This window comes from Panicum virgatum, chromosome 5K (assembly GCF_016808335.1).
Source record: "Panicum virgatum strain AP13 chromosome 5K, P.virgatum_v5, whole genome shotgun sequence".
NCBI lineage: Eukaryota > Viridiplantae > Streptophyta > Magnoliopsida > Poales > Poaceae > Panicum > Panicum virgatum.
In genome coordinates, this window is record NC_053140.1 from 36,207,016 (window position 1) to 36,224,421 (window position 17,406).

The following is a 17,406-nucleotide window of genomic DNA, read 5'->3' on the forward strand; positions in this document are numbered from 1 at the left end:
CAGTTTCTCTGAAGTTGCTGAATCTACTTCAGAGGGATGTCGATTGCTGCTGGCCATTCGTTTAGCACCCAACGGCAGTTTTGAGAAATAAGGGACTTTGACCATACGTTCAGTCCATGTTAGTTATCCGGCCCATAAACAGCCCAGGCTGCTATACGAGTCTATTTTTACTACAAACAAAAGAATAAATAACGTTGATGCTAGGTGTCATCTCGCCATCACCGCCCACAGTGCCAGAGGCACAACTTGCTCATTGTCGTCCACAGTTGCCGAGTGCTACACCCTGCTCTCCACCGTTCACCAGCGCCCAGTGCTATGCTCCCATTGTCTGGTCCTGCCAACTGCCTTCACGAAGTGGTTTAGCATTTTATTCGCCGCCGCCGCGAAGCTCGGCCACGGTCCGAAGAGGTTTTGCTGGGAGCCGTTCCAAGTTGCAGGAGCGGCAGGTAGCCAGACCCTCACAGAAGCTCCACAATCGTGGACCGTCGTGGGCCGGCCGCACTCTCCTGCCCCTGCCCGCCGCCCCTCTCCACCGCCGCCGAAGTTAGACTTTTTTAATTTTTATATTATTTTATTACTGATTTGTCAAAAATATATGCCGACTTTTTTTTTTGCAAAAATGTCATCCTACCGCCAGTTCAACCGGCGGAATGAAGGTACCGCCGGATGAACCAGCGGTAGGTGCACTGCAGAAAGATGACATTTTTGCAAAAAAAAAATTCGGCATATATTTTTGACAAATCAGTAATAAAATAATATAAAAATTAAAAAAATTCCCGAAGTTAACCCAACACGCGCCCTCGACGCCAACCACCTTCTTGCCTCCATCCCTGCCCACTGCCCACCGGAGAGCCAACCCAGGCCAACCGGCGGCGCTCCCGTGCCATCTCACCTCTGTCGCCGCCCCGACCTCCCTCTATAGCTGCTGGATATGGAGCCTCCCCCACCTCCAAGAACCCGAAACCCTAAAGGCCGCCACCTCGACCACCACCCCGGTTTGCGGCGATCTTGTCGCCCTCCTCCCCCACCTCCCACCCCTGGCGGCCTCTCCACCCCCTCCCCCCTCCCCCCTCCCCCCTCCCCTTCCCCTACCTCGGCGGCGCAGCGAGCGGCGGCAGTGAGCTTGTGCGACTGGCCGATTGCCACCCGCTTGCGTGACCCCGAGTATTGGCAGGTTTGCCTGCCCTGGCGTTGTACCACCAACGGGAGCGCAACCAGTGCTGCCAGTTCCCACCATCGCAAGAGGAAGGCCACTACTGCACATGACCTTTCCGTGAGAACAAAGGAAGCCAAGCTTCAGAGTGACAGAAAATAATATTATGACACGTATTGAGTAGAGTTGTAACTTGATGTGAAAGTAAGATTGTGACTCAATATTAATGCCTCTATCAATTTGAGATTGATTATTCTGCCCGGTTCGTATAGAAAAAAATTGAGATTGATTATTGTGTCCGTTTGAGGATATGATGATTGTAACTGTCAATCTGTTGATGTCAATTCACTATGGCAAAATCAATTAAAACTTCACTATAGCAAAAGAATGGCGATTTAATATTATCAATCCAGAACTCACTAACCTTTGCTTCATGAGTGTTCTGCTTTGCAAAATGACTGTGCTCTTATAACTGAACATTTGGTTGTTTGTTTGGAAGCCCATAAAGTATTAGGAAGGTCACAAAAGCTGCTTGCCTGCAAAATGGTAAAAGACAGCGAAACACGTATACCCACTTCTACAGAAATCGTTGTAGCAAAAGTGAAGTCCCAGAACTTGAGTTATTGCAAAAGCTCTGTTTGCATCCTCTGTTGCTCGCCAAAAAATATGAGACTAACACTTTCATTCAGTTGTAAGTGGGCTTTAGCAAGCAGGCCGGACATCACATTTTTAGCACAAACCGGAGCAACCTTCTTGTGTGGTGCCGTCGATGCGCGACATGCCTCTGAGGCAGCTACAATCAGTGGCGGAACCGCGGGGGGGGGGGGGGGGGGGGGGGGGGGGGGGGGGGGGCTAAAAAATAAAACCAATGCATAATAAATAATTTGTTGATAAAATTAAATCAAATCTCTATAGATAATGAATGCAAAATCAAAAGAAAGACTGGTGAATTTTGGAAGTTTAGGGCTGAAACTATTATTTTGTTCTCGAATTTTTAGTCGAAGGTCAAGTTCATCCCTAAAGTTCCAAAATAATAGTTTCAGCCCTCAATCTTTTTCATGCAGCTCAATTTAGTCCTTCATTCTATGGGTCTGGCCATGTTGGCATGCTATGTCTGCATACAAAGGGTTGCTATTTTTTAGTAACAACATATATTAGTTCACACATGCTTAAAGATGACACAACAAACTTGTGTCTACGTGATTTTTTTTCACAAAAACGAACTTTTGTACGAGTATAATAAATATGTCCGGATCAACCCCCTTCCTTAAAAATTGTACATCTTTTAGTTCGTCAAGGTGAAACTTTTATAATGATCAAATTTATAGAAATGTTGATTTTTTTAACCATAACTAACTAGATGTGATAAGGCATGTCAGCATGGCATGCTACGTAGAATAAAGGACTAAGCTGAACTAGACGGAGAAGTTTGAGGACTGAAATGGATTGTTTTGGAAGTTTGGGGAAGCTTTGGCTGAAAATTTAAGATCGAAATTAACTATTTCATATATTTATAGGATCCCCTTAAATTTTCTTTCTAGTTCCGCCGCTGGCTACAGCTCTCCTTCAGAGGAACCGGATCCAATTCACACGGCCCTGCCTGCTGGAGGTCTGGTAGTGGCACGTGTCCGTGCGTTCTGCCCTGTCATGGTCAAAAAGGTCACTCCGCGTGGCCCCGAATGTGCTGGCGGCCGGGCCTGTTGACCGGCACAGATCGATCGACCAGGAAGGCGCCGAGGAGACGAGACGCATGATTGGAGCGGGAGGGGGGGTCTATTCACCGCGCGCGCGAGTGGAATCGATCCACTCGCAGATGCCGATCCCCGTGTGCCTCCGGCCGCCTCCGTCTCCGGCAGGCTCCGCTTCCATCTGTGACTCCGCTGCGCCATCGGCCGCCTCCGCCTTGCGGCCTCCATCTCCGTCTCCGTCTCCGGCCCCCTTCGCCTCTGGCCGCCTCCGCCTCCGGCCGCCTCCTCCGTCTCCGGCAGCCTCTGCTTCTATCTGTGACTCCGCTGCGCCACCGGCTGCCTCCGTCTTGCAGCCTCCGTCTCCGTCTCCGGCCACCTCCGCCTCCGGCCGCCTCCGCCTCCGCCGCCGCCTCCGCCTCCAGTCGTTGGATCTCCCTGGAGAAGAAAAACAGTCGCGGGCCCACCTGCAGCGACTGTGCTTCCTCTTCTGCGATGTGTCGGCCGCGCCTCGCGCGCGCGATGAATAGACCTCCCCTGATTGGAGTACGAGCGAGCTAGCAGTTAGCACCGTACCACCGCTGGGCCCTGGCTGGTGGTGTTCTCCGGCCGGCATGTGCTCGCGCTCGCAGTTTCCAGGCGAACCAGGGGGCCGGGCTCGGCCAAGACCCAAAACCCAAATCGATGGCCTTTTTTCAAAACAAAAATCCATCGCTTTCGGTAACATGTCGTCGTTTGGTGGTCGTCGTCTCTACCCTAGGGGGTCTAGACTAGAGTGAGTTTCCACGAAGACAAAGAAGAAGCGCCGACCAGGGTGGATGTGCGCGCCTGCTGCCTGCAATCCGGTTTGGTGCGATCGAATCCAGTGTGCGACGAGCCGGTTCGGTGGAAAAACCGCGCAGGCGGCGTCGGAGCGAAGCAGCGGCGGCGGCTGATGGTCGGGAGACCCGGCCGGCAGGATCGATCGAGCCCCCCGCCCCCGGATGCGGCGGCGCGCCCTGCCCGGAAGCAAGCAGCGTCGTCGAGTGCAGCGTACTACGAGACCGCGCCGCGAAGCGAGCGCGGCTCGCATCGGATCCACGCATTGGAGTGTGTCAGGGTCAGTCCAGTGCATCTAGGCCGGCCCCCTTCGCCTGCTAGATCACATCGGATTCGATTCTTCAGAGCTCAGATTCGATCGGCTGACTGGCGTACGCGACGCTGCAGACGGCCGGCCGGCGCGGGGGGAAGCAGACGACCAAACCTGCTGCGTGCGGCGTGCCATTCCAATTCCAAACCAAGCAACCGAAACCGCGGGAACCAATGCAAACCACCGGCCTGGACGGGACGTCCCACCTAGACCTAGGAGTGGTAGAGGACTCAAGGTGTTGAACTAGAAAGCCGGCTCTAAAAAAAACGGAGCTCTAATTTTATATAATTTTAAATTAAATAATTTAAAAATTTTATTGGGTTGTGAAGAGACCACTAGAATCATGGCCTATTACCACCCTAGTCCCACCTAATTGCTCTGGCATTTGGCCACAAGGACTTGGGAGGGATCCATCGATCTACCCCGTAGCTAGCTACTCCCTCCGTTCCGAATTATAAGTCATTCCAAAAATTTTGGAGAGTCAAACCATCTCAAAGTTTGACTAAAATTATAGAGAGAAATATAAAGATTTATGTCATCAAATAGGTGCACTATGAAAATATAGCTAAGAAAGAATCTAATGATACTTAATTGGTATCATAAATATTATTATCTTGTCGTATAAATTTGGTCAAACTTAAAAAAAATTGACTCTTTAGGATTCTTGGAATGACTTATGATTTGGAACGGAGGGAGAAGCTAGCTGCCTCGTCACCACCCTGCAACTTCTCATGGGGAAGCATACATGCATTCTAGTATGTTCGTGCGATGTCGGAAGCAGGGGCCTATAAATAGCAGCCCAGAACATCTTCCCCTCATGCACCAAGCACACAAGTTCAGACACTACTCCAAGGAGCGAGCTACCAAGTGCAGCAGCAGTGTGTTCAGTGTTCCTACACTTTGGCACTCGGTGCTCTCTAGTCTCTACGAGCCGATGACGGGACAGACGGAGATTCCGGTGATCGACCTCGCCGGCCTCACCGCCGGCGGCGAGGAGAGGTCGCGCACCATGGCGCGCCTCCACGAGGCCTGCAGGGACTGGGGCTTCTTCTGGGTAACAACAGATCCTGCACTAATTCCTGTAGCTTGGCGAAATTATATATTCTGATGAATGCGTTGCGTTGCTCATCCATCCGATCCGCCGCGCGCATCGCATCGCAGGTGGAGAACCACGGCGTGGACGCGGCGCTCGTGGACGAGGTCAAGCGCTTCGTCTACGCGCACTACGAGGAGCACCTCGAGGCCAGGTTCCACGCCTCCGACCTGGCCAAGAACCTGCCGGCGGCCGGCGACGAGGAGCCCTCCGACAAGGTGGACTGGGAGGCCACCTACTTCATCCAGCACCGCCCCCGGAACACCACCGCCGACTTCCCGGAGATCTCGCCGCCGGCCAGGGCGGCGCTGGACGCGTACGTCGCCCAGGTGGTGTCCCTCGCGGAGCGCCTGGCCGAGTGCGTGGGCCTCAACCTGGGCCTCCCCGCCGGCCACGTCGCCGCCGCATTCGCGCCGCCGTTCGTGGGCACCAAGTTCGCCATGTACCCGCCCTGCCCGCGCCCGGGCCGCGTGTGGGGCCTGCGCGCGCACACCGACGCCGGCGGCATCATCCTGCTCCTCCAGGACGACGCCGTGGGCGGGCTCGAGTTCCTCCGGGGCGGAGCCGAGTGGGTCCCCGTGGGGCCCACCAGGGGCGCCCGCCTCTTCGTCAACATCGGGGACCAGGTCGAGGTCGTCAGCTGCGGGGCCTACCGGAGCGTCGTGCACCGCGTCGCGGCGGGGAGCGAGGGGCGGCGGCTGTCCGTGGCCACGTTCTACAACCCCGGGCCCGACGCCGTGGTGGCGCCGGCGGTGAGGGGGGACGACGACGCGGCGGCGGCGGCCTCCTACCCGGGGCCCTACAGGTTCGGGGACTACCTCGAGTACTACCAGGGCACCAAGTTCGGCGACAAGGACGCCAGGTTCCAGGCCGTCAAGAAGCTGCTCGGTTGAGCCACCAGGCAGAGCTTGGAGATCCCGCGTTTCGATTCTTGGCGCTGTTGCTTGTTGATGATTGATGATCCATGGCTTGCGTTGGGGTTGCATTGCGTGTTTGCTTTAGCAAATCTTTTTACGTGATGGTTAGTAATTATTAATTGTACGCATTCGGCGGTTGACTAATGGTGCCGCATGCTTTCGGTCGACGTGCTGTGGCTGGTGGCTGGTGCTAATCTGTTGTGAGAGAAAAGTATTGCTGGCTGGTTGGCGGCTGCTGGCTGATGATGGTTTGGTGTCGGAGAAAAATACTGTTGGCAGAACAAAGTGAATAATTGTTTTCTTTCGGTAAAGGTGAATTGAGTATGGTTCGATGGATTAAAATTGAGTGCTAAATTTTGGCACCCATTAGCACTTCTATTTTTACTAAAAATTTTTTAAGTCTAGGCTAAAGTTTAGCCCGCTCTATTAGCACTTCTGTTTGAAATGAATAGTCCTAAACTATTACAGCACTTTGAAGTATTAGCATTTGGATTTCAAACATCCCTCGAAGATTATGCAAGAGAAAAATTGCAACTACGTGGCCCGGCCAAGCGAACAGAAAATTAAAAGGACAACACTCCTGTAAGAAGTGCCAAAATGTTCCTCAGCCTAAATATGGACATTGGGGAGACATACATATATTAGGGTGTGTTTAGATATTTAGGGGTAAAATTTTTGAAAGGAAATCTTGCTATTTTAAAGTATTAAATGAAGTCTATTTACAATTTTTTTTACATGGATGGGTTGTAAATCGCGAGACGAATCTAAGAAGCCAAATTAATCAATAATTAATTTATAATTAGTGAATGGTTACAGTAGCATCACTATTGCAAATGATGGATTAAGTAGGCTCATTAGATTCGTCTCGCGATTTACAATCCATCCGTGTAAAAAATTTTATAAATAGACTTCATTTAGCACTTCATATATGTCTAAATATGTGATGTAATATTTTTTGTCAAAAAATTTTGGCATCTAAACACGGCCTTACCATGTCCAATTAGGCGCGAACCCAATCGGTTTTGTTTACGTGGGCCACCACTACGGCGCGGCCCTGCGTAGAGCCCAGCGCACGCCAGGCCGTCGGCCCGCTTGCTTCTTCGTACAGAGAAATACACAATTCTTTCAACTGGACAACTCTGATCTCAAAAAAAAAAAAACACTCGCCAACTCTTGTGCACATTGAAATTGCACTCACAAACAAACAACGCACACACACACTTACCCACACCACCAGAAGACGGAACCACATATCGGCAATGCTTCTGGCTCATAATCACTTCATATTCAAAATTTAACCTAGAGTATCATTGAGGATTTGAGGATTATTTTCAGACACTAAATTGTTTCTAGTGAATAGTTTTTTGTACAGTGAATCAGAAGCAGTAGAAGCTCTACCAAACAGCATGAACCTGAAGCAGGGCATACGCAACCGCCAACGATGAATATGGATCGCTTGTCTGCTGGAGTTACAAAGGGTTCGCCCCCAGATCAAAAATAGTTGCAAAAACTACAGCCGGTGGTGAATGGTTCAGTGCGGAAGACGAAATCACTTCTAGCATCCCAAATACGCCAGAGGATGATGGTGAGAACTGAGAGTCCAGAAGTTGTTCACATGAGCTGCACAACAATCTGGCAACCCAAAATGTTATTACCACCATTCATTCATCCATACATGACCGCGGATCTTCTCTTACATCTTTTATCGACTCATCCACCATGGCACTTCCTCGATCCAAGTTCACCCTTCATTGCCTTCAACATTGATCACAAATATTCACAAAAAACCCTACCTTTTGCATACAGCAAGCATACCATCACACTCTGTCGTCATCATGCCGCCGCCGGGCTCCTCAGCTCCTCCGACCGCCTCCTCGGCTCTCGCTTCTCCGGCGCGCGGAACCCGTCCGGCTCGACCCCGGCGCCGGAGGCCTGGTGGTCCGGCCGGAGCGCGTGGTACGGGCTCGCCTCGCGCCCGTACGACCTGCCGGCGTCACTCTTCGACCGCGCCAGCATCGCCGGCCCGGCCTCCGCCTGGTGGCGCGTCGCCTCCCCGCGCTCGCTGTGGCCGCCGCCGCGCGCGCGCGAGTCCGCGGTCGTGGCGGTCGTCACGCTGCTCAGCGGCGTCCGCGCGCACGACGACAGCGGCGTGCTCTCGTACGAGTGGTCGCCGTCGAGCACGTCGTGGGTCGACAGCCACCGCATGGCCTTCTCGAGGTACTCGTCGCTCGGCGCCGCCGCCGCCGGGGCCTTCCTGCCGCCGTCGCGCCCGCCGTGCCCGTGGCTTGATGAGTGGCCTCGCTTGCCGCCGCCTGGGAGGAGCTTCTTGATGTTGCCCAGGAACTTGAGCTTGCGTTGCCCGGCCTTCTTCCCCCCCGCCGCGCCGCCGCCGTCGCCGCCGCCGGACGTCGTCGGCTTCTCTGACATGGCATAAGGGCTCCTCTCGGGCTCGTAGTAGGGCGACCGCGCGTCGCCGTCGACGGACTCGTGCAGCGGGGAGAAGAGGGCGGGGTCGAAGCCCTGAAGGCCGGGGTGGCCGTACAGGAGCATCAGCTGCTTGGCCCTCTCGCTGGAGCGGAAGCTCATGCTCCGGCTCAGCTCCAGGGCCGACATGTCCGGGTGCTGGGTGCTCGGGCGGCCGTCGTGGTCGCGGAGCTCGTGGCGGAGGCAGGCGTTGACCCACTTGAGGTAGACGAGCTCCTCGAGGTGCGCGCAGTGGTCGTCGTGAAGCTGCTCGATCTGCCTCGTCAGCCTCTCGTTGCTCTCCCTCAGGTACCTCGCCTCCTCAGCCATGTCCTCCTGCATCCGGAAAATAATAAAGGACAAGATTAGCCCAGAAGATTATAAGCGCAGAAATGTTCAGATTACCACCTGAACAAGCTTAAGATGCTTCCAGAGATAGCATTTTTTTTTTTGACTACGGAGATAGACCCGCTTGCCATGGCATGCTGTGCGGTGCAGTCACCGGAGGCCGGTGTGCCCGAGGGCACTCCAGAGATAGCAGTTTGAGAAGCTTAGTTGAACAAATCTAGAGCAGAGACGTATGGCACCGACTAGAGTGGCATGTTGCTTGACTACACGTGCTGTTTTTTTTTTTGAAAAAACTCACGTGCTGCTTTTTTCGGTGCCGAAACGCTTCTCCTTCATTTGGTGTGTGTTTAAAAGCCTCAGATCTTGTGATGGCTCCAGATAGGTACAGAACAGAACTCCTCATCAAAATTTGCATAAAAAAGGTGAATGCCGGTAGTGTTTACTGCGAGGGAGTCATTTTCGTGCTTTGATAAATTTGCAAGCAGATCTGAAGAAAGGGAATGTTCTGCATGCAAGAACTACGGAAGAACTATTATCCTCTTCTTTTGATTTTGGCCTGTATTCTTGACTCTTCCTCACAAATCTGAATTTTAGATCCTTGATCTTATCATCGTAATGCCATCCAGTGTTCTCCTTTTAGTTTTCCTTCTTACTCTAGTGTATTGGCTCCTGTCTTGGGATCCTCCTTGAGTCGTTGTGCTAACCGATTGGAGCAAGTTGCCTCCTCCCCGACCCTCCCCATGGGCTGCCCACGTCACCTTGCTGCCGAGTTGCCTGTACACCTAGACCAAGCCCTGCCTACCAGCTACCTCTGCAGCTGGACTAATCTCTGAAGATCTCGGAAAATTTTCAAAGATAACCTCTGAAAATCTCTAATTACTAACCCAACCCACCGGAGAAACATAATGTTGCTGGACATAGAGACGAGGGAGAGGAATCCCAATGGTATTGGTTTATTGCCGGGGGAAAAATCAGGTACAGTAGTAAAACAACCCAACACAGGATAGCAGTTTCTTTGGCTTTTGAGCATTTGAAAGATCTTGAACGACTAACAGACTAACGACTCTTTGATCGAGCAAGGTGCACGGTGGAACTTTATGACCTATCACGTTCAGCATATGCTTGCCGGGAAAAGTACCATCGACACCAATAATCAAGGAGAAAGAAGATTAATTTGTTTAAGCTTAGACAGATTCAAAGGCGAAAAGTGACCAAATTCATGCCCAGCGCCAATAATTCAGTAGCAGAAGGTTCTAAGCATGACTTTAGCATTGGAATAACAAAACCCACCCAGGATGAGGTGGTGGTCTACTTTGATAAGGCATCCCCAAGTCAAATTAAAGCTATGACAGCGACATGGAAACTTGGCACAAATTTCAGCCTCTGCTTTTCAGGGAGAGTTTTTATTCCTGACATAAGGGAACGACAAACGGCATTTCACCAGCACCGCTGCAAATCACATAATTCAGGCATTGTTGGCACTATTCCTGAATGCAAGAATAAAAAATTGCAACCGTCCATATGAACCTCGTGGACTAAGGCACCGTTTGGATCCCATTGAATTTTAGAATCAGATTTTTTTTTATCAACTAGAGAGGTTTCAAAAGTTTATTAAATGCTGAGAGTAAAATCTGGAGCAAAAACTAGGACGTTTGGATCCCTAACTAGATTTTGAAAGCTGGATTCTAAAATCTAGAGGCATCCAAACGGCACCTAAATCATCTTGATTGCTTATATTTTTGCTTATTTTTCAACCATTTGGCAAAAGTGTAGAACAACGCGCAAGGTACCATCTTCAACGGTCTATCATGGTAAGATAAACTAAAGTAGCATCTAATGACCCAGGAAAAAAATTATTAACCTTACAATGCAATATGTAAAAAGATCAAATTTTACTGAAGACGTGAGTTAAGATGCTAATTACCTCAAGAGCTGGATCAACAGAGGATGCAGCAGCCTGCCGTGCATCCTGCAGCCTGAGGGCGAGCTCCAAGTTCTCCTCCAGCGCGGCGTTCGCCTTCCGGAGCTCCGCGACCTCCGCGGCCAGCGCACCGGCCGTCTCCTCGCGGCCCCTCTCCAGCTCTGCCACCTTGGCCCGGAGCGCCGCCGCCTCCTCCAGCTCGGCCTGCACCCGCGCCTTGGTCGCGCGCAGCTTCTCCTTGGCGCGCGCCAGCTCGGCTCGGATGGCGCCCAGCTCCTCCACCTGCGCCCGGAGGCTCCCGTTCTCCTCCTGCAGAGTGGCGACCCTCAGCTGGAGGAGCCGCTCCTCCGCGGCGGCGGCGGCGACGCGGCCCTCGAGCTCCCGCACGGCAGCCTCCTGCGCCCGGAGGCCCTCGAGCTCCTGCAGCCGGAGCTCCAGCCTCTGCTCGCGCTCCAGCAGCGACAGCCACAGCTCCCGCAGCCGCTCGTGCTCCTGCCGCTGCCGCTGCCGCTCTTCCTCCCCCGACCCGTCCGGCTCCGCTCCGTCGTCGGCATTCGCTCCGGCGGTTTCGGCCGGCGCGGCCTCGATCATCACCACTCGCGCGACGATATCCGGCTCGTCGTCTCCGGTGCCGACGGACGCGCCGTGAATCACGTTCTCCGAAGACTCATCCTTTTCACACGGGAATTTCAAAGGATCAGCCTGACACGATCAAAGGCTGTGTGGACTGTGGAGTTGGCCCGATCAAGATCAAGAAACGGAAAGTGGTTGGGTCGAGAACTCACGTTGGACGACAGAATCCTGAGCCCGTCTTCGGGCGCCGGCAGAGCACGAGGCCTCGAGCTCGCAGCTGCAGGAAAATCCACTGTAAAGAGAATCAGCACCACCATATCGGATCGGGACGCGAACGAAGCAAACGGATCACTCGAATCGCCCACCTGAATCCGGCGCAGGCAGCGGCCGTCGCCGACGCCGACGCTGCGGCGGCGGAGCGCGGCGCGGGCGCTGGTCAGACGCGTACACCGCCGCGAGGCAAAGCGAAACCGCCGCGGCAAGCGCGGCGGCGGACACGGCGGCGTTCCCGGACCCGCCGCCGCCGCCGCCGATGGCAGCTTCCTCCCCCGCGATCGCTGGGGACCCTCTCCCCCAGCCGCCGTCCCTGCTCCACCCGATGAGGCGGGAGAGCAGCGCGGAGAGCGAGACCCCGAGCAGGGTTGTCCTGTCGAGCCCCGGCTGCTTCTCCGGATCGAACCGGAGGAGGAACCTCAGCCCGGCTGCTCCTCCGCCGTCGGCCCCCTCCATCCCGTCACTGCTCCGGCCCTACTCCCCGATTCCCCATGTCCACGAGGCGGCGCCGAGACGACAGGGCCCGTGCGGAGGTTGAGGAGGCGGCGGCCCCATGGGTATATATGTCAACTCGCTCACCAATCTCGGTCAAAGAAGGAGAAACAAAAAAAATGGAGACGAATTGGTGCGAGGAAAATTATTTTGGGCAAAGTTGGATTAAGAATTCGATTCCTTGTTGCGTGGATGGAAGATGGGCGCGGGGAAGAAAGCATCAGAGAGCCCCACACGAAAAGGAGAGGCGGCCGGTGTCTCTCGATCTCTTCTTAGTTCCTCCTCTGGATGATGGCCGGGCTGCTGGGTCTCCTCTGCAATTGAGTATCTGGGTTGAACGCTTGAACTTGGTGTATGTGTGCGCAGTTTTGCTGGGGCGCACGCACACACACCGGTTTTTATGCACAGTGCTCGCTCGCTTGCTGGCAGGACGCGGAGATTGGTGTGCCCTGATGATGACGTGGAATTATTAGGAGTTTTCCCAGGAAACAGTTTTGTTTTGTGGAAAGTTTTTGGTGTTTCTGGAGATAGGACAAGTGAGGTGGAAGATCTGAGCGTGCCATCATCAGTTCATCATGCGACTGGGTGTCTAGCAAATTCAAGGGGGGATACATACGGATACAACAATAATACTGTGGGCCACAAAACCGTGTACTGCTGCTGATGTGCCCCAATCTTGTTTTGACATGGCAAATTGTTGATGGCGATCAGTTGATCGCTGTCTTTGTCATAACATGGGTGTTTAGTACTAGTAGCGTATTGTTTCCACCGGCGGTCTGGAATCAAAGATGCCAGATGTCGTACGGCCATCTCAGATCAGATGTCAGTGACAAGTGTGTATTACTAGACCGGAAGACATAATAAGATAGTGTTATCCCCCCAGCAGCTGCGATCGCAACACTTGTTGGAACCCCATTTTGGATTTGGTCATCTTTTTCCACGGTTTTGACAACAAGATCAACCATGGTTCTGTGGGCTGTGGCTGTATGCTGCCGGTCCAGCTCGTTCGTCGTAGCCATGTCTTGCTTTTCTCTCAATCAACCCACATGCTCGTGCGTACTACTCAAAGCAATGCCATGCATTGCTCTACACTACCATGTCCTGTTACGCAATGCTAATTAGTTTGTCCATACTACACCTACTAATAAGACAAGTAGCTATTTGCTTAATAAGCAGTTGAGTCACTGCACCCACACCCACCCCAGGTATTGTGGCAGCGGTATTCAGGCCGCAAACAAGGCATCTCCAACAGACTAATTATCTCTCATACTTTATATATTTTCTCTCTCCATTATCAATAATATTTTTTTATATTTTTTGTAGCAACTGCTGTAGCAGATTACTCAAAGGATATGGTGGAAGAAAAACCCCCTACATTTGAGGGAGGGAGAGATGTGTTTTGGCGATTGCCAAATTTTTTTAGTATTAGTGATGGGATTGGTAGTCTGTTTGAGCACCTATTATTATCTAAAAAACAGATTTTTAATATTAGAAAAAGGAATAAGTAGTCTGCTGGAAATGCTCTCAGATCTGGCCTGGCCGGGACATCTGGTACCGGTAGCAGCGGCCACCGAACGGGCTCTTGTCATGGCCTTTTCTGATGAGTGCTCAACTGCTGATGGGCAAGTTATGCCGTTGTGTCAGCAAAGGCGAGCTAGCGACAAAGCGGCTACGGCTCCAAGCGCGTCTTTCCTGGCCGTATCCCTCTCTCCCCCCCTTTCTTCTTTCCCTCGTCGCCGCTTCGCTCGCCGGGTATACGCGCACGCCTTTCGTTTCGTGGCCGTCACCGTGAGCGAGGCATGGCCGTTGCGGTTGCGCTGCTCTCGAGGCTGATCTCCCTGTGTGTGCCGCGCCACTGCACTGAAAGCGAGGAAAAGCTAGGGCAAGCAGGCAGGCGAGGCGATCCGGCATGTCATTGTCATGCCGGCGTTCTTCTCTAGGCTGGCACACTAGCTAGAAGATGATGCTGTTTTCAATTGAAAGCAGTCAGAAACCTCCTTTTTGCTTCTGTGGAACGCCTGGATTGTTGGGGATGCTTCATTGTTGCTTCTAATTTGGAGTCACAATCCATTAGCTTTGTTTCAGGCTAGCCTTTTTTTTTGTGTGTGTGTGTGTGTGTGTATCTCTGGTGCCGTTCTCTACTGTATTCTTCAATTTAGTGGTGATTCTGTTGTCTCCTACTAATTAAAAAAAAAACAGGAATCCGTTGGAAGTGTAATGACGCCGGGGAGTCGAAGCTATGGCCCGAAAGGACTGCCGCACTTACCGGCGCAACACAATGGTCATATACTTTCAAAATGCAAAAAATCACTTTAATTTGGTGATGTAAACTATTTTGCCATCAAGTACCCCTTAAGTTTAATTTAAACTCAAATAACGTGTCTAAAGATAGGTCGAATGGACTGAACAAATGTCAAGCATTTGTATTACCAGTAAAAAAAATGTGGAAGCTCAAATCTTGCATAAGAAGGATTGAAATTCAAGCAGAAAAACATAAATGCGCCCCATCGTGAACCTAAGCTTTAGGTCTTGCGAAAGGGCACGTAGCCCGGTCGTTACAAGAGTCTCAGTAGCACCACACACCTTGGGTTTGACTCCCCATGAGAGCGAATATTTTTGGATTTAACAACATTGTGCTTTTAGTGGTTGGTGACATTCCCGTCGACAACGAGGCGCCTGTGGTGACTTCATCAATGTCGAGAATTTGCCAGCTTAGTCTTCGAAAATACTCATAAAGGTAGAGTTTGTGTACGTTCATTCATAGAGTTGTGAGTGTGCGTGCATTGTGAGCATCTGAATTGTACTGTATAATCTATAAAAAGCTTTAGGCCTCGTTCAGTTGGTCCGTAACTATTCCTAGTTGGACGGTTCAGTTGGTCCGTAACTATTCCTAGTTGGACACTTCCTTTAATAAATTATACAACATCGCAATGGTTTCATGCCCAAAACGGTCCCGAGTGGAGCTAACGAACAGGGTCCATCTTAAATTTGAGAGGTGGAATAAAAAACCCATACTCTAGTAGACCCTCTACTACAACCAGACCTCCAAACCTCTTCCTCCAATCTCTATTCCTGGAGGGTCTCACCCTTTAGATTAAAAGAAGAGAGTAAGATTTAGGTACGACTGGAGTTAAGGGTAAAAAACTAGCCCTAAAAAAAATAGAGGGAGCCCTTACTCAAGAAATAGAGAGTCTGATTTGAGGGCTATTGCTGGAGGTGCTCTTAACAGGATTCTAGACTGCCACCCAAGCCCCTAAAATGGCCTCTAAGCACAAATAGTTTGAGATGAAAACACTTCTTTTTGGGCAAGAGATTTAACAAACAATAAAAAGGTCATACCACGAATAGCTTATTCAGTAACAGATCTAGAAATTTTCACTGGGTTCACACAACGCACAATACAAGAACTAAGGATTCAAACATTATTGCAATTAGAATTTTGGACAAAATTCTAGGTGTGCATGTAATTTCTTTATCTTTCGTAAAAAAATCATTATTTGGAGGCCTCATGGCGAAAACCAAATTATGAACCAGAAAGATTTTGTAAAAAATACTCCATCCATCCACTTTTGATAGTTATATTTCAAAAACTCAAATGTTCAAAAATGATAGCTATATTTACAATTGGCATGGACTATGTCATAGCACTGTAACAAGGAGTTTTCAGTTAAAACATTGGAGGATCAACAAAAAATCTGTGTTGCATTTATTATATGATAAGTAAGGTTATTTTTCTTGATCATTGTATCAAGGTGAGATATAGCTATCAAAAGTGGACGGAGTATGTACGAATCCTTGACTACTATATGAGTCCAATCCAGAATCTACAAGCATTGGTCTCCAAATTATGTGTCATCTCATCAGACAAAAATAGCAATTGTGTGTGGCCACATGTGAGAGGCTGGTAGCTTGATTGCTCGAAGACCCATCTGATTGAAATGCAAGCGCAAGCATCGGCATATGTATGCAAGAGCTTCAGGTTTTTCAGCGCCAAGCTAGCTAAAGAAACCACTGATATTTATCTAGCATGTCGTCTAGTCGCATAACGGCTATGGTTCTAGAAAAACATGAAAAAAAAGTGCTTAGGCACGGGCGCCAAAAAGAAAAACACTGCACACTATAGCAAAAGCCTACTCCCCCGGTGCTCAAATAAGTGCTCGTTTAGTATTTTAAGAACATTCGTTTATATTGTACATACAAAAATTGTATAGAGAAGCGCATGTAGCCAAGAAAATGCTTAAATAGATGTTTTTTAGTTCCAATGCATTTGCAATTATTAAGAATATATCTAGGGAATCAAATAAAAACAACACGATTCTCAAGCACAACTGCTATAGTTAATTAGGGATAACATAATCATTTCTTACTACTAATGTATCTGAAATTTTATAAACGCACACTTATTTTGGATCAAAAGGAGTATGATCGAAATGAATAAGTTGGTGAAGCCAGCCTTTTGACTTTATTGCTTCCTAACAGCCGGAGGATCCAAAGCCCTACCAACAAAGCCCTACCAAATGGGGCTTTAGTCTTGGCTTATCTGTTCCTTCTAGATGCAAGGGCATCGGACACCATGAGCTCCAAATTTTTTCAATTGGACTTCACACCTATCCCTAATACCTACTTCCTCCTATCTAAATTCATTTAGATTTGTAATAAATAAAAACTCTTCATCTATGATCATTATATTGACATATAAAATAGAGACCGGCAATACAAAATTAATATTACTAGATTCGATACAAGAAATATTTTTTATAAAATATAAATCATATGTCATCAACCTATATAAATTTGAGAATTAATGGTCAAAGTTAATGAAATTAAAATTAGTACAACTCTTGATGGACTTATATTTGTGATTTAAGGGTAAGTAGAAAACTTCACAAAATTTGGCTGTGTAATAAGGGCACAGCCAACAAACTTGCTGGATCAGATCCCCTAATCATAGTTTAGAGAGGAGTAATAAACTATGAAAATGAAGTAGAACTACCCATTGAAGAATATAATAGATATAAACTTACATCTGTAAACATAACAATGACTTTTTCTAGCTGTGGTAAAGGAGGATAACCACACCATTTCCTGGCTTCGACCGGAAGTTTCAGCCTCTACACAGTCTAGGATTCCGAGTAGAATTCAGGCTTCAAAATACCAGTAATATGCATTACTTAGCTTCTAAAAAATGCTGGCCAAAACATGCTTGTAAGCCAATTGGATATGTACTAGTGCCTCAGCAAAATACAGATCAGAGGTCTCACAGAACACTAGCACAGACGGAGCCCTTGCAATCATGAGCTAATTTGTGGTCTAAATAAGACGAATATTATGAATTAAAAGCTTCGACGATGTAAATTAA

The 17,406-nt window shown here is 49.8% G+C and overlaps 2 protein-coding genes across 3 annotated transcripts; one reads left to right on the forward strand and one right to left on the reverse strand.

Annotated features, from left to right (window-relative positions):
- The first annotated feature begins 4,772 nt into the window (after nucleotides 1-4,772).
- On the forward strand, nucleotides 4,773-6,300 carry LOC120707190 (1-aminocyclopropane-1-carboxylate oxidase 1-like). The gene is made up of 2 exons (XM_039992028.1): nucleotides 4,773-5,021; nucleotides 5,129-6,300. Exons 1-2 carry the CDS (start codon nucleotides 4,785-4,787, stop codon nucleotides 5,951-5,953), a joined length of 1,062 nt encoding a protein of 353 aa, XP_039847962.1. The 5' UTR covers nucleotides 4,773-4,784; the 3' UTR covers nucleotides 5,954-6,300.
- Nucleotides 6,301-7,512: 1,212 nt separating this feature from the next.
- On the reverse strand, nucleotides 7,513-12,459 carry LOC120707191. Of its 2 annotated transcripts, none has more exons than XM_039992029.1 (4): nucleotides 11,648-12,459; nucleotides 11,495-11,574; nucleotides 10,713-11,381; nucleotides 7,513-8,776 (listed from the first exon to the last, which is right to left on the reverse strand). In XM_039992029.1, exons 1-4 carry the CDS (start codon nucleotides 12,009-12,011, stop codon nucleotides 7,811-7,813), a joined length of 2,079 nt encoding a protein of 692 aa, XP_039847963.1. In that variant the 5' UTR covers nucleotides 12,012-12,459; the 3' UTR covers nucleotides 7,513-7,810. The 2 variants fall into 2 exon arrangements, with proteins under 2 accessions (XP_039847963.1, XP_039847964.1); XM_039992030.1 differs by having other exon boundaries at nucleotides 11,495-11,559; nucleotides 11,648-12,436.
- Nucleotides 12,460-17,406: the final 4,947 nt, after the last annotated feature.

What these genes read in the sequence shown, in the direction of transcription:
- LOC120707191 (XM_039992029.1), bottom strand. Translation starts at nt 12,011, where the DNA reads ATGGAGGGGGCCGACGGCGGAGGAGCAGCCGGGCTGAGGTTCCTCCTC. An exon ending in TCAGGATTCTGTCGTCCAAC is followed by an intron (nt 11,382 to 11,494) that starts GTGAGTTCTCGA and finishes CCGTGTGAAAAG; the next exon opens with GATGAGTCTTCGGAGAACGT. An exon ending in CTGTTGATCCAGCTCTTGAG is followed by an intron (nt 8,777 to 10,712) that starts GTAATTAGCATC and finishes TTCCGGATGCAG; the next exon opens with GAGGACATGGCTGAGGAGGC.
- LOC120707190 (XM_039992028.1), top strand. Translation starts at nt 4,785, where the DNA reads ATGCACCAAGCACACAAGTTCAGACACTACTCCAAGGAGCGAGCTACC. An exon ending in GGGACTGGGGCTTCTTCTGG is followed by an intron (nt 5,022 to 5,128) that starts GTAACAACAGAT and finishes ATCGCATCGCAG; the next exon opens with GTGGAGAACCACGGCGTGGA.